At 34.5% G+C, this 16,572-nt stretch overlaps 2 protein-coding genes across 4 annotated transcripts in view; one reads left to right on the top strand and one right to left on the bottom strand.

Moving 5' to 3' along the window:
- The window catches only part of RASA1 (RAS p21 protein activator 1), a 144,589-nt gene extending 137,613 nt beyond the window's left edge, over positions 1-6,976 (top strand). The window contains exon 25 of the mRNA XM_037801676.1: positions 1,277-6,976. Within this exon, the coding sequence (XP_037657604.1) occupies positions 1,277-1,360 (84 nt within the window). The 3' untranslated portion in view covers positions 1,361-6,976. The remainder of the gene's footprint in view (positions 1-1,276) is intronic.
- The window catches only part of CCNH (cyclin H), a 35,584-nt gene that overhangs the window by 12,709 nt on the left and 6,303 nt on the right, over positions 1-16,572 (bottom strand). For 2 of the 3 annotated variants that reach the window (XM_037801678.1, XM_037801680.1), the window contains exons 5-9: positions 13,178-13,341; positions 11,011-11,081; positions 8,552-8,663; positions 5,528-5,588; positions 3,361-4,942 (exon numbers count right to left, since the gene is read on the bottom strand). In XM_037801678.1, coding sequence (XP_037657606.1) covers positions 4,904-4,942; positions 5,528-5,588; positions 8,552-8,663; positions 11,011-11,081; positions 13,178-13,341 — 447 coding nt within the window. In that variant the 3' untranslated portion in view covers positions 3,361-4,903. Of the gene's footprint in view, positions 1-3,360; positions 4,943-5,527; positions 5,589-8,551; positions 8,664-11,010; positions 11,082-13,177; positions 13,342-16,572 lie in introns of those variants that run through there. The other variant, XM_037801679.1, reaches the window with a different exon arrangement.

A 16,572-nucleotide genomic window follows, 5' to 3' on the forward strand; every position in this document is an offset into this window, starting at 1 on the left:
AATCTAAACTGTTAACTACCAGAAAACAGTGGTACATACACTTTAGTGGCACACGAACAAAGGCAAGTGAGCTATGTAATTCCGTAGTGATATGGTCTTTCCTATCTCACATATACATCCAGTGCACAGCCAAAGTAATCCTCACACTGTGGAACACTTAAGAATTATTTGGGAAGTTGTTAAACACACACACACACAGTCTCATACCCAGAGTTTCTGAAGTGAAGCATTGGAATCTGCATTTCTAACAACCTCCTCCAGTGATTCAGATGCAAGTAGACTTTTTGAGAAATATTCGTCTATGTTAGTAGACTTTTACTTTCTAGAACAAGGAATAGAGAATGTCTAGAATATATTTAAAGAGGGACCAGGATTGAAGGGACTTAGAACCAGGTCATTTAAGATACTGGAGATCTTTATCTTGGAGAAGAGAACAAATGAATTATATTTGAAGTGGTTTCAGTTGGTGAAAAAAGCAAGTCACATGTAATGGTTTTATAAATCAAATCATGTACTACTTTCATAGTCAGAGGCTTCCAAAGCCTTAGGAGATGGTGAATACTGTCACTACACTGGCTGTTTGGCAGGGATCTCATAGAAGAGACTAAAGCATTGAGTTTCGTGATTTTGAGTTCTCTTCAACCTGAGATTCTAGAATCCTCTAGTTTTTAAGTTTATATAGAAGTTTGGCTCATTAGGGTTTCAATCAGACACTTAGTATGTGCTGTGGGTACTTACATACCCGTGCATGTATGGAGATAGATGTCTCCTTTTTCACTGGCATCTGGATTCATTATATGACTTGCTTTAGATGTTTAAAAAAAAAAAAAAAACTTGGGAGAATTTGGGCCAATTAAGACTTTTAAAGAGAGATAAAGGAGCTTTGATTTTATGTTCATTCTTATGTAGTAATTTCTTCCATGAGTCTTTAAATGTTCAATTGGTTGCAAGCTGATTACCCTTCTGTGGTCTCATAGGGTGTGTGTGTCAGTATCATAATGACAAATCTGTATTTTGGCAAGATGATCTATCCTAGAAGAGTGTTTTAGCCCAATTAGATATGAGAATACCAGACACAAATGGACTTTTATTCACTTCAGAATACAAAAATATTCAGTCAAGGATTGAATTAAAAAAAAAAAACTTCACAAGTTGTTACTTTAATAGAATTTTAACTTTATGAATTTCTTTGACTTGGTTTTTCCCACCCTGAAGTCTCTGACAGAACTTTCATTTATTTATTAATGATTTTCATACTACTTTTCCTTCTGTCTAGCACGTACTGAAAAAGCTTCTGGCTATAACAGAACTGCTTCAACAAAAACAAAACCAATATACAAAAACCAATGATGTCAGGTAGCAGCCTTCACCCGTGTTCTGCATGGATTCAGCATGCCAAACATGGTAATTCACATCACTGTAATGTCTCCTTTGCTCTTGCCAAAAAATAGCACACCTTTTCACATTCCCAGTGATGTGTGAACTATGCAAACAAAACCCAAGATTCTGCTGGTGAATAACTGTCAGCAGCTTTGTAAGCTATCTGTGCAGGATATTTGCACTTTTTCCACGTGGAACTAATCTTTACCAACCTCTGAGCCTTGGTGTACAGATCACCTCTCACAGAACAGAATGCTATGACTGTATCTTGAACTTTGAAAATATATTTTCAGTATATCCAATTGCCAAAGTTTTGCTGTCTCTTGGAAAAAGAACTATGAAATCAACTGACAAGAAAAAGCATTCTCTATCAACAATTGAGTATAACTGGATTGCAGAGTGGTCTTTCTGTAATTTTTTCCTGATAAGGAATATGACCATTTGACTGTTCCGTGACTTTATTTGTATTTAGAGTTTGCTATTATAATAGGAACAATCTTTGCTGTATACTTTTTTTAAATACTGTGCTATTTCTTTTGCTGGAACTGTTGAAAGAAAATATATAAAATGGATCTATTGCTCATCAGCTTTATTTTTTTTAAACATACCACTTGTTGGAATTCTCAAAGACTGTATTTAGATCCCAATGCTTTTATGTTTACAGTAGTAAATAATTTGAATTTAGTAAATATCATTGGTCATTGTCTACTGATCAATGCATGTACCCATTCACCCATTTTATAGATTATCATTTCTTTTTATGGGGGGGACCTAGAATGCTTCTGTTTCAAGTTATTTGTTCATTATTCCATTTTGATTTTTATGCTACCCCTTTGATTATGTAAACAGTCTCACCAACCACTTACACTTTATCCATCTTTGAACTTCTGACTACTTGTTGTATCTGCTGGATATTTAGTTTGACTGTATAGTTTTATTTGCTTCTGTAATGTGTATTTTTGTGAAGTATTCACCAAGGTTAAGTTAAAATAAAAGCAAGGGATATCTTGCGTAATTGATTACTCCTGTCTCTATATAGTTAGTCTCATTATTTTCTTCCTCCTTTCAGGGCAGTTCAAACTTTAGCACCAGAGCAAGGATTAGGGAGATGGAACTTCATGTCAGTGTTTTAGCCAATAAAAAGTATTACACACACACACATTATGCAACAATTCCTTCCCTAATTGTATAGGGGAGACTAGACATAAAAATTATATGGCAGAATATCATTAGCAATCAAAGGGGGTGACTAAAACAGGAATCCAGGGCATAAAAGAGGAAAAAGATTTGCCACAGTAAAGAACTTTTTTGAAGGCCTTGATTCCAAGACAAATGTTTTATTATGTTCCTCTGATAACATAAACTATAGGAGAAAACAGTGTTAACTAACCAAAAGTTTAAAAGATTTTTGCTTAATATAGTTTTAAGCTGAAAAACGCAGTTATCTCTTAAGAGACAGCTGGCCCTCATGTAGCTTTAATCACCATTCAATGGTGATACTTAAAACTTCACACATCCTTTGCTGTATTTGCATGGCAGTTCCATTCATCCATTCTCTCCCTTCTTGACTCTATGTATTACTTGTCTGGTTTTCCATCCCTCCTGATTTTCAGCTGGACCACCACAGTAGTATCCAGCTGGTCTTCCCTGGTATAACAGGACAGAGGACAGACTGCAAAGAATATGGACTAGTGACATACCCTAAAATGTTTTAACAGCATATAAAGGGGCCCAATCTCTAGTGCTAAGCAATTTTGTTCTCTCCCACTAATCACACACCTCTCTTCAGCCATACCAACCTACTGGTATTCCTCAATCTTGCCCAAGATATTAATACAATCTCAGCTGAAATCCTGTCCTGATCACCTGAAATGCTTCTCCCTCTTCTGCTTTTTATAACAAAATCCAAACCTAAAAGACTTATGCTGCTTTTTATACTTTAATTACATGTCTCTTAAGCTAAAGTATGGAAACTGTCAGTTACCTCTGTAGGCCCTACTAGTTGATCAATGTTGAAATAAAATCTCTCAAACATTTTTTTTTTTTTTTACTGGGCTTGGACAGGAAAATTTTCAAAGATTATAAATGAAGACCTTGCTCCGGTACTAAAATTGAGTGATCTGATGGGAAACAGGAGATAAATTGCTGACATTCTGCAATTGTGTCTGGCCTAGCAACAATGCTACTCAACCTAGGCTACAATAAACAATTATAACTTTACCTTTCCCCACTTCACTTTTATAAAATACCACTTTATTTAATTTCATTCCTCTCATCCCAGTATGAGTTGGAAAAAACAAAAGCAAAACTCAAGTCTAGAATGCAAAGGATTATTAAAAGCATAAGCCTATTGTAAATAGTACCTGGAAATACCGAAATCTAATTAAAATTGTACTTACAATCTTATGGAAAAGCCCAGTCTGAGATGCATTGGGAGCGAAGAGGGTATGTGTTTCCATAATATGTAATTAAATTTAGGGTAGTTAAGTTTCTTAGAATTCCTTCAGTTCAGTTTTCCAGAAAAAAAATTTGGCTTAATATACACACATCCACAATCTGATTCCAATTTAGAAAATGAGTAATAAGATCACTCATATATACAGGCACTACTGTGATTAATCCTATGAGAAGCAGGCATTATTTTCCCTATTTTCAGCTTGGGAAACTGGCATGGAAATTTAAGAACTTGCTCAAGGTCGGATAGTAGAATACAGTTATGTATGAATCATTAACTTTTATTTTTATATCAATTTCAACTTGAATTAAATTTCTTGAAGATAGTTAAATCTACACAAATGCGTAGTAACTATAACACCTATTTATAGGGCTTCACTTATAGGTGATCTATATTAGGTTAAAATCTATAGTTAATTATAAACCTGAATTATGTCATCTGCTACTACCTACTGACCAACAGCAATTTAAGATTTTTATCTAGACAATTACAAAGACTACATATTTGATTTCTTTTGTTATCTATTTGCAAATGCTTTCATATAACCAGTTGAGGCAAACAAATACTCAGTAGACAGGATCACTAGCTTTCAGTGCCATGCAACAAGTATATTGCATTCTGGAGCCCAACAGAAACACACAAATCTAAGTATATCCAGATGGTATAAGAAGCCATGTATAAGCAAAAAACATTGCTTAACAAATTTGAAGCCCACTACTAAATTTTGGTTTCTGTGGTGCCATCTTTCAAAAAGGATAATTGCATTTTGTTTAAGGGAATATAGGGCAAATACATTACACCTTTATTCTGGCTACTACAGAAAGACTAATTTGATATTAGTCATAGTAGGGCACAACTATCCAAACCATGTGCTATTTTGGCTCTTTTGAAGGTATCATATTTTCACATAACATTACCCTGAAAGGAAAATTCTTTTAAAAATACCATGAATAGAAAATTTTACTACATTTTGCTGTTTTCACATTGTATTTTTAAAATAAAATTAAATGCCAGCTATGCTTACTACTTCTGTTGATTAGCTAGCATTGACAAATCAACTTCAAAAGGTTAGAGAGAATCTACCAGGTCATCATCAGTCCATTCTTCCTAAGAAGGAGAAAGAAAATACAATAAGAATACCATTTATAATGAAGTATAAGCAGTGTTTTTGTTTCTTTGTTGTTGTTGTTGTTTTTACCTTATCTCACTTTAGGAAAATGTTTTTCCCTATTACTATGCTGATTATAGAAAATAAATAAACTAGGAAAATTTGTAGTAGTTTAGTCTTACAGTATGGTGCCACCAGAATACTACAATGAGGAACAAAGGTTACAGTGACCTGGTTTCTCTGATTATTCATTTATTTCTGACAGGTACAATTCAGAGAGAATTCTTGGAGACTTAACAGAGAGCAAAAATTACCAAGTGTGAGCATCCCTGCTGCCTCGTACAAACATAAGAGAGGATCTTTTATTAAGTAACTATCATATTACTTCATAACAGGATAAAACAGAAGTGAAAAAAAATCTCTTCAACAATGAACAATGTACATAAAGAAGGACACAAGAAATCAAGGCTTAAAAAGCCCACACTTATAGACCTATATGCTTATACTCTGGAACATTAAGTCCTAACAGTACTCACAACATAAGGTGCAACATAACCTAAGATTCACCTTTAGAGTAAACATACCTCTTCATGTTTGGGTTTCTTTGAGATATAATCATCATCTTCATAGCCTTTCCTCTTCTTTCTATAATTAAGCAACCATCAATAAGCAATCCAGTACTGGCAACAGAAACTATAAAATCTCTACGAATAAATTAGCAAGGCTATATGAAAAGATATATACCTATTGAAAGACAAGACTTGGATAAATCTGCAGAATTTATGGATAGGAAAAATATTCTTCAAATTAATCTCCAAATTCAGTGAAAGTCTAAAATCCCAATAAGATTTTTCATGAAATTTGTCAAGTCTAACATTGGCCTGGAAAAAATTATCCAAAAATAGCAAAAGAAACAGGGCAAAGGGGAGACTACCTTTTCCCAGCTATTATGAAAACACATGCTGTAAAAGCTATGGTAGTTAAAAATGTGGTATTAACATAAGAATCAAACAGCAATTATCAGGTAGACAGGCCTAAAATTAATCATCTGTATGACAATTTAATTTGTGATGAAAGGAGTACTTCTAGGAAAATAATAGGGAAAATACAGAATATTCAAAAATGGGTTGGTTGGGACAAGGTTATTCATTTGGAAAAAATCAGTATTAGTGGGACTCTACCACACACCATTCACAAAAAATTCTGAGTGGTTTAAACAGCTAAATAAAATGCAAAAATATACATAGATTAATTTAAGATAAGAAAAGGTATTCAGATGGGAAGCATAAAACAAAAGACAAATTTTCTACATCAAAAAGCAGAAAAAAAAAACAAAAAAACTAGTGGTATCATATATAGAAAGAGGAATTTTCAGAATCTATAAAAGACTTACAGATCCACAAAATAGCCAGAAAATTGGTCAAAGGTCATAAATTTAAGCAATACAGAACTACTACAAGTAACTGCTAAACACTGAAATATCAGTATCTCATAGTAATCAGGGAAATGCAAATTAAAATACTAATTTGATATTGTTTTTTCGCCTAGATTCGCAAAAGACAAGATTGACAATATTGTGTTGTACAATATGTACAAGGAAAACATTCATGTAAAGAGACAAAAACAAAAACCCTGATGTCATACATGCACGCGCACGCACACACACACATACATGTATGCAGAGAAAAGTTGGCAAAGATCAAGACCAACTTATAATCTCTGGGATTATATGACTGGGATTTGGGTGTAAGGGAACTTTGGCTTTATCTGTATTGTCTGACTTCAACAATAAAGAAAACAGTTGTTGTGTAATGAAAAATAAAGACAAAAGAACTTTAAAGAGTTCAAGAAAAACCAATAATTTTTTTAAAGTAATGCTACTTGTGGTGTGGTCCCTGGACAAGTATAAGCTCACAAACATTCCAGTCAGCAATGAGATGATTACAGAAACTGAATACATGTTTAGAAACTTTTATAGCAATTTGATAGATTAACTTTATGACTGTTGAATCTAATAATAAAATTTGATCTTATATTTGACTGTCTTATTCATTTTTTTAGTAACTCATTTTTTACTGCATTTTAAAAAAGTATATGTAACAAATTAAAAATCAGTCCATCACACATGCTGAGAAACACTCCTCAATTTGCTTGGCAGTACAAAGCAGATGGTAAATATAAACTCTGGCAATTAGGAATTTTGGATTACAGCCTATTCAGTTATCTAGCTAGAAGGGTAAGATTAATAGTTCAATAGTCTAATCCAAGGGATGACAAACATTTTTCTTTAAAGAGCCAGATAGTAAATATTTTAGATTTTGCAGTCCATACAGTCAATTTCTGTAACAACTACCAACCTTGCTGTCGTAGCATAAAAATAGCAAGAGAGAACTGTATTTATAAAAATAGGTGGTGGGCTGCATTTGGCCCATAGGCCATAGTTTGGCAACTCCTGGTTGAAGCCCATTTCAAAACCAGTGTGAAAAGAACATAATCAGTGCTGCGACACTTTCATTCATCGAAGTCAACCTTCCTTTACGTCTCTGTAACCTCTCCCCTTCATTCTTTTTTTTACCTATTAACACTGAAACCCAGGAGTGAAATCTCTATAATTTCAGGTTATACACTAAACCATGCTTAGCAGCTGTAGTTACGATAACAAAATAGTCCTGTATTTTGCACACTTCATAAGCCCCTGAATATTTCCCTAATACAACTGTATAGGTAAGGAAGCTGAATCAAGTGTACCTTACCTGAATGACTTGAAATGCTTTTCTGGCTTCTCATACACTATCCACTAGCACATACTCACCAATTAGGGATTGAAAATATCTAAAATGCACCTTAACTGTAAGATGCCCAGCTAACTCCTACTAAAATTTAACAAATAAGGCAAAAGAATGTTAGGATCACAATGCATTCTACAAGAAACAGCAGTAAGTTTTCTTATGGTGGTTTCATCATTCCTATTACCTGCTCAGATTCCCAATTGCTCAAACTGTTAAGATTAGGTTTAATTAGATCCTTCAGTTTGCAAAGCATAAAGTGCATGAATATGGTGATTTTCACATTCAGCCTACAAATCAGTAAGAGACATTAAGGGCGTTCCTTATGGCTGCAAAAAGATATGAAATGGCATGTTTTCCTATTGGTTCTGTTGTCAACATAAAATTTACTACTGAAAGAAAATATGCCGAGTTTCCCTGCTCTAGCTAACAGGAACAAATCTGAAACCGTATACTTGTTAAACAGACAAGATATCAGATCTGTGAAGAGTCCAAAGATTAAAAGGACAGGAAAGGGTTCAGGGAGTCCTTAGGAAGACTGTACCCATGGAATCTCACAAGGGATAACCAAATAGGACAGGGTCTGCAAACCAAAGAACACATTAGTCATAGTAGAATCATAACACTACTATGAAAGCCAAACTATTTATCTTGTGTTTTCTCCCATTAGAAGTGTCCATTTGATAACAACATCAGATTTAATGGGTATGTCAGTTTCCCCCAGATGAACAAATATTTTACTAATTCAATGATTCGTTTTAAGGACCAGTTGTAGAAAACAGTTATACCTATTCCTGAATGAATAGTGTTACTTCTACTTACATAATTACACTAAGTGCAAGCTCAGCAGAGTGACATCTTTCCAACTTCTGTTTTAGAACAGCAACTTCTTCAGTTCTGGGTGGTTCATATTTTTTTACCAAGTTTCTCATGCCTGTATGTAGATAAAAAAGGATTTAAACTGAGTAATGAAAGGCGTTCGTCTCACAGAGAGTCAAATAATATTTTCCCATCTCGTTATGGGAACAACAAAATACTCCTGAAATGACACGATTATCCTCACCAGGATGTAGCATTCTGCATTAAAATCCAATGAATACCATATTTTCAGTATAGGTAACATGCCTTGTTCCTGCCACCAACCACATTCATAGCATTTTATCCTACAATTGGTGGGCCAAAAGTATACTTGTTTACAAAGAAAATCATTATTACATAGCATGTAATAAAGGAAGGAGGCTAAGTAAAAGTGTGTCAATGATCCGCAGAACCTATACAACGGAGTATTACGAAGAAAATACAAAAATATTCTCTTTAGGTTAAAAGCAAACTATTCTATCCGTAACTTTACAGAAACATCCTTCCCTGAAACTGTTTATGTCATTCAACTATAACAAACCAAAGAATATACATCTCGAAATTTTTTTTGAGGAACAATGAGAGATCCAGGGCTTATTAACCAACAATGTGCTCTAAATGGGTAACTATACTACTGACTTCTTTCATAATGCAAATAAATCAGTTTTCAACTAAATTTACACTTGTGATTCAGTACCCTTAGGACAATATCCATGTCCCAAAAACTTACAAATAAGATATCTTAATATTGTTAAAGCCCAGAGTATTTTATCAAAAGCTGTTCTTCTTTCAAATTAAAATAAATGGAGCAAAATAAAAGTACTGAAAAGAAATGAGTAATAAATTGTCAGCTATAAAATGATACAGTAAGTGACCTTTAAAGTCCCCTACCTACTAAATTCCACAATCTTAAAATCTAAGGCCAAATGACAATTAGCTTTGAAAGTGAACCCTCTAGTGGTACAACCGAAGACCTACAATCTCATGATTCCTAAATCACAAATCCACTCTCAACTGAAAAGAAGCCCTGACTATCAGTCCAAGCAGAGAATCAAAAATTGATACCTATATGTCCTTAAGCATCAAATTTTAAAACATAAAAAATGAACACCTATTTACTATCATGTAAGTTTTTTTTTTTTTTTTTTTGGTTTATTCAATATTTGAATTTGTAATTTATTTTATAAATTTGTAATTTAATTAACAATTGACATAAAAAGTTTTGGAACACACACAGTTGACTTCTAATCTTAAAGAGGAACCTAGCAGCCATGAGCATTCAGTGTGAATTGGGCAAAGTAAAAGAATAGAAAGGACTGGTTAATCCAGCCAATCAGTTAAATGGAGGTTCCACTTCAACCTAAAGATAGGGTTTTCCTTAACCTCAGCACTATTGACATCTTATACTAAATAATTCTTTGTTGTGAGATTCTGCTGTAAAAAACGACCACCAACTTGGTTGCTTAAAACAAGAGAAATTTATTCTCGCAGTTCTGGAAAGCAGAAGTTCAAAATCAGTTTCTCTGAGGGGTCAAGGTGTCAGCAGGGCCACGCTTCCCCTGGAGGCTCTAAAGCAGAACCTGTTCCTTGCCTCTTCCACCTTCTGATAGCTGCCAACATCCCTTGGTTTTTGGCCAAATCACTCTAGTCTTCAAAGCCAGTATCTTCAAATATATCTCTACCTCCACATAACTTCCTGTGTGTCAAATCTCCCTCTACCACTCTCTAAGGACCCCTGTGACCACACCTAGGGCACACACAGATAATCTCCCCATTTCAAGAGTCTGAGTTCAATCACAACTCAGAGACCCTTTTTGTGGGCTATATGAGGTAGCATTCACAAGTTCCAACGTTAGGATGTGGCTATCTTTCGGGGGGCCATTTTCTCAGACTACCATAACAGCTGTCCTGTGCACTGCAGGATGTTTAGCAGCATTCTTCTCACCTCTACTTCCTAGACACCAGTAGCAGCCCAACCCTTCCACTTGTGGTATCCAAAAATATAAAATAATCCCCAATCAAGAACCAGTTTTCATAACAAAATGACACATATTATCTGGTTAAAGCTAACTTATCTACAACTGTTCCAAATTTAAGCATTATCTTTAGTTTAGTTCTCTTTAGATCTTTTTCAGAGCCTATCATATATACTTGTACACCTAGAAGGACATGGGTTTGAATCTCTAAATGCTTTCTGAGTCTGTTTTCACTCTTGATGAGTTGTGTATGTATGAAGACTTTCTTTCATGTGCCTTCTAATTTATTCTCCACCAATGTATCCTTCGTGCATCCTGGATATAATAATTCAATTAAAGTATAATCTTCAAAACCTACATGTTATCTCAAGTTAAATATCAAGCTGATATTTATTTAGAAAGTAGCTTTATAACAGAACATTTTGTACAGCATTCTATTTTACTTACTTTTCATTATATCTAGTAACTGTGACAAGCAAGTTCTGTTCTCTTTCAGCATAAGACTCTCTGATAAATAACTGGTAAAAAAAAAAAAGGGGGGGTGAATAGCTATAGAGTAAAAACATCTACTGAAAACATACAGCATCTTGAGCAAACATGACATCATAAATTATTTTCCTCTATCTTCATTTCATCATCAAGGGCAATTTAAATTATCTTGAATGTACTAAATAACAATACTCTGAACTCCAAAAAACTACAATCTACAATTCTCACAGTCTTAAGGATTTACTACAATTTATATTAGATTAAAATACTAGCACTAGCAGGGATTCTCCCTCCCCTTTTCATCAATTCCATGTTAACTATAGTTACTCCTCTTGGAACTACCACATAGTCAAAATGGTCCTGGAGAATATCACCCCATGCTTCACAAATCTGTTACATCTGCATCTACATTTGCATCTAATCCTAGTGAAAGGTGTTAATACTTCTCCATAAATGTGATATAAAGCCCAATTATCTTCTTCACGGAACCACTGACAATAGTATGAAAATTTAATTTTTATAATTAAACTTGTAGTTGCTTTGAAATTTTATGTCCCTGAACTTGTTCTATCATTGATAAAAACCCAAGTGAACAGATTCTCAAGACATAAGTAATATTTCAAACCTAAATGCAAAAAAAAAAGTATTTTTCTCTCAGATGAGATAAAGTTATGAAAAACAGTAAGAACAATTCTTTAAGAACTTTTGTTGTATATCTTTTAAGTCACACAGATTATTTAAATTACAAAGTTTTGATAATTTAAGTTTTGCCTTACATCTTCATAATCTATTCTGGGAATTAATGTTGGTCATGGAAATCATTAACTCCCTTGACAACTAATCCTCAAAATGGTTATCATTACTCAAAATAAAAAATTAGTTTTTTCCTTTCCTTTTTTTTCCTATAATTCCTCACACTTTTTCCATCTTCTTTTGTTTCTTCTTTTTATTTTTCCTCTGTTTTCTACCTCTTAAGCATAACATTGATACCTTTGGTTCCAGGCATTAGCTTATCAGTCTCTCCACCTTTGGTCAAGTTTTTTTTAATTAGCAAATTTAAACTCAATCCTGAATTAGAGGTTTAATATTTTGATATTTAAACCCACAGGCAAGCAAGACTAAAAAGTCAAATTAGCAGATAAAGAGATCCAAATGAAAGAGAGGAAAACTGAGAATTACCAACAACTAACTCTCCGGAGTAAGAATCTAAGGCATCATCCAGAATGTGATGTCAACACATGGAGTTTCCCTTTTTGAAATAAGTAATAAATATAAAGCCAATTTCCAGCTATGTATCCCATGGGAAGTTACAAACTTATTTAATTCAGTAAACACAAGGGACCACAATTTCAATTTTGCTTATCTGGAATTATAACTAAACTTATAAAATGAAAAAAAATTCTAATTTGAACCGCAGGATTCTTCATCCCCCTCTTATTTACATTAAAAAAATCTCACCACACAAGACAAATCACTGTACATTTACACAAGATGCCTCTACAGATTAATCAAACTTCTGGTTATTTGAATTATGGGAAATGGGGCTTCTTTTTTTTTTTTCCCTTAAAGAATGGAAGCTCCACACCTAAACTACAAAGACAGCAATTATTCATATTAAAGTGCTTATCAGGGTCTGATTCTCAGTGAGCATTTATGTTTTAGCCATTGCTATTTATTACTATTTATGGTTCAATTACAGTTCAAGCATTCCCTATAGCATTACTCATTCAACAAATCTTTACCAATTTCCTATGTACTACACACTATGTTTTATAGGTGAATAATGATTAAACAAGGCAAACATTTACTGTACTCAAGTTTGCTGACCAATTCATGAAACTTCTAAATTTGCCATACACTTATACCTGTATCAGTCTTGAAGGATCACCTTTTGTACTTTGACTTTAGTCATACATGTATCCTCTTAGCTCAAAGACATTTTACTCAATTTTTAAAGATTTCCTTAGAAGGCAATTTTATTTCTTCCCTCAGCTGCCCTCACCAACCCTCCAGCTACAAGAAACATGAAGGACAATAGTCACAAATGAATCTTACAAACTCAGACTCCATGAAATAGTAAACTGAGTGAATAAAGTCTGATCTAAGTTGAAACACAAATTAATACCTTTCCATAGTAATTCCAGCTCTGGAAGCACTAGATAAAATGGCTGTCAGAGCAATTTGGGAAGGTGTATATAAAAGGTAAGCATCTGTCAGTGCAACTCTGTTAAGAAAGTCATCAGCTGTTTCCCTCAAAATCTCTGGGTTCTCCAACAGGGGATAACGAGTCTAGAAAGAAAATGTGTAAATGTTACCATTTCAGCGAGTTTAATGAAGTAAAAGTTCAAATATATTTAAATTAAAGAGAAAGCACCTAATACAGAATGCTTTTATAAAAATTCTATACCCCAGCAACAGAAAATAATCTTCTCATGCAAGATTATTTGATACTTACCATGTGAATATGGCAAAGGTATAGTAATTAAACAATAAAGGTTTAACAGCCTATCTTCTCTGATATTATCCTTTAACTCAGTTGTTTTCAATTTTTTTTTACTATGACCCAGAGTAAGACACACATTCTTTAAGATAATGCATCTAAAATTCCCAGCACAGTACTTGCTGCTATGTTCTATTTATTTAATCCCTTCTCTTTGTCCTTTTCCACTTGAGGAGGAAGGGACGGAGAGGCTCCTGGAGATTCAACTGAATCTGAAGTAGACTCAAGAAATACATATTACCCGGAAAAAGCTTCCTAGGCAATCCAGGTGATTTTGGATGTAAGGCACATTTAAGAATAACAGCACCACCTCATTTTGATTTGAAATTCCTTCTACTTAAAACTTCTTTTGGAAAGAAGTAAAATTGAGATGAATCTTGCTTTTGTTAGAACTTACTAGGCCTTCCCAAATACCTACAAAAATATTTCTAGAATATGTCCAAGAAACATGGAAGACACAATAGATACGGTATGGACAATCCTAACAATTCCTCATATCCTTTAAGATAAACCCAAAGTCCTAAATCCTCAGATTTATTTCATATATTCACATTCTGTGGGGGTTTAAAACTATATGTACACCAAAAAAACATGTATTAAATTTAGTTCATTCCTGTGGATGTGAACCTATTTAAGTAGGACCTTTTGATGAGGCTGCTTCAGTTAAGGTATGACCCATCTCATTCATGAGGGTCTTAATCCTATTACTGGAGTCCTTTATAAATGGCATGACTGGGGACCCTGGGTGTCTCTGAGACTCTTTCAGGGAGTCTGTGAGGAAAAAAGAACTATTTTCATAATGATACTAAGACATTATGTGCCTGTTTCACTCTGCACAGTAGAACTTTCCAGAAGTTCCATGGCATATGATATTGCAATGGATTAAATGTATATGCATCTATGAAAATCCAGCTGTCTTTCATTAAGCAAAATATTAAAGAGATTTAAAAAAAAATGTAAAGAAATGCCATTCTTGTCACTAAATTACTTTTGTTTGGGAAATGTAGTCATTTTTCATTTTAAAAATGTTACATTAGGCTTATTGTTATCTTAATTAATAAATATTTAAGCATTAAACAATAAATAAATAAATAAATAAATGGCATGAATACAGGGGAGTGGGGGGGTGGGGTGGGGGAAGAAGCCACAGAAGCAAGAAGATGAAATGAACGAAACCAGAAAAGAAGGGAGACCAGCAGATGTCTGGACATGTGGCAGAGGAAACAAGGATCGCTGGCAGATAGTCTTTGGAATCAAGAAGCAAGTATTGCCTTGATTTGGACATTTTCCCGATCTCAAAACTGTAAGCTAATAAATTCCCATTGCTTAAGCCAACCTATTTCAAGGTATTTTCTTTGAGCAGCTTAGAAAACTAAAACATTCAAAACCTCAAGCAGTAAGAAGTCTTTCTGCCCCCTGAAACAACATATTCAGAGTTAATTGTGCAGCCACACACAGGCCTAGTCATTACCCCAAAATGCTTAATCTCTGATATGACAAATTCAGATACCACTCTGACCACAACTGCCCATTTTCCTGACACATTTACTCAATGACTTCACAGTTGTTCTTTGACTGCCCCTAAGAACCTCTCAGTTCCTTATCTCTCCACTTGCTCCTAGTCAACAGTGTCCTCCAGTCTTCATATCCCTCCAAACTCCCCTGCCCCAATACACTGCCAATACATTTCTGGCAAAACTTCAACAGTAGTTGACTCCATCCAGCCTTCTGCACTGCATCTATACCCAGATTTCAGTGTACTGCTAGAGAAAGCTACAAAACAAGGAGGTATGGTAATACTACTATAAATTCATGATCTCTGATCTCAGCAGGGCTCTCAACACTGCCTAGCAATGACAATATTTCCTAGTAAATTTGTTCTCCCCTTTTTCACTGATTATGTCAAACATTTTTCACCTGTCTGTAATAATTCTCAGAACCTCCAAAACTTTCAGAAAATGATCTCTGCTTTTACTAAATAAAGGCACTATTTCCTACCACTACCAATTCCCCAAGCCTAACCAGTATCCTCACCTATACTTTCCTCTTTCCCTCCTGTTAAAATAAAGAGTTATCATTCCCTCTAAGGCCAATTCTTTTACCCATGAGTTGAAGCCCATGCCAGCCCTTTCTATCTTACCAGAGAGGTTTGGAGTATTTTGGGTTTTTTTTCCTTTATCTTTAAGCTTTCCCTCATTAATAGCTCTCCTGCAGCAGCATTTTCATATACATCAATCTCTTCCACAAAACATTTTCTCTTGACTCAATTTACAGCAATTCTCCATTTTCTTTCACCACTTCAAGGACAAACTTTTTAATCCAAGTTATATAGACTTGTTTTCTCACTTTCTATGCTATCCTCAACTGGCTCCAAGGTGTGTTCTTCCCCCATCACTCCACAGAAAGTAATTCTGCCAAGCCCACAGATGACCTTCCTGACACTAAATTGAGCAAACATTTTCAGTCCACTTTTACTTTGCCTGAATTCTGAGCATAACTGGAGAGTTGCCCATGCTCATCTTCTAAAAGTATTCTTTTTCCCTTTGCTTCTCCAACCAATTGTACCTCTCTGGATGCTCTTCAGTCTCCTTACCAAGTTCTTGTATTTCTCTAACTACCCTTCAAATATTCTTTCTAGCTAATCCACTCCACAAATTCTCCTGGGGCAAAAACATTCAAATCTATACCTTCAGCTTTGTCATCTTCACTGACCTCCAGACACAAATGACTTCCCACCTGGATATCTTGCAGACAATGCAAATTTATCATGTCCCAAAACCAACTCATCAACCTCTCCACCAAAAAATATCTCCTCTGCCAGTGCTTCCTGTTATCAGTAACTATACCACCTCCCATTTGCTCATGCCAAAAACCTGGGTATTCCTTCACTGTCCTCACTCTTTATATGCAATTAATCCTCAAGCTCTATCAATTCTACCTACTAAATATCTCAAATATCTCTGAAGTCCAGGAAGTTCTGTTTGGGTTCTTTAACATACAGTTTCTTGAATCTGGGTCTC

Source organism: Choloepus didactylus, chromosome 13, assembly GCF_015220235.1.
Source record: "Choloepus didactylus isolate mChoDid1 chromosome 13, mChoDid1.pri, whole genome shotgun sequence".
Taxonomy (NCBI): Eukaryota; Metazoa; Chordata; class Mammalia; order Pilosa; family Megalonychidae; genus Choloepus; species Choloepus didactylus.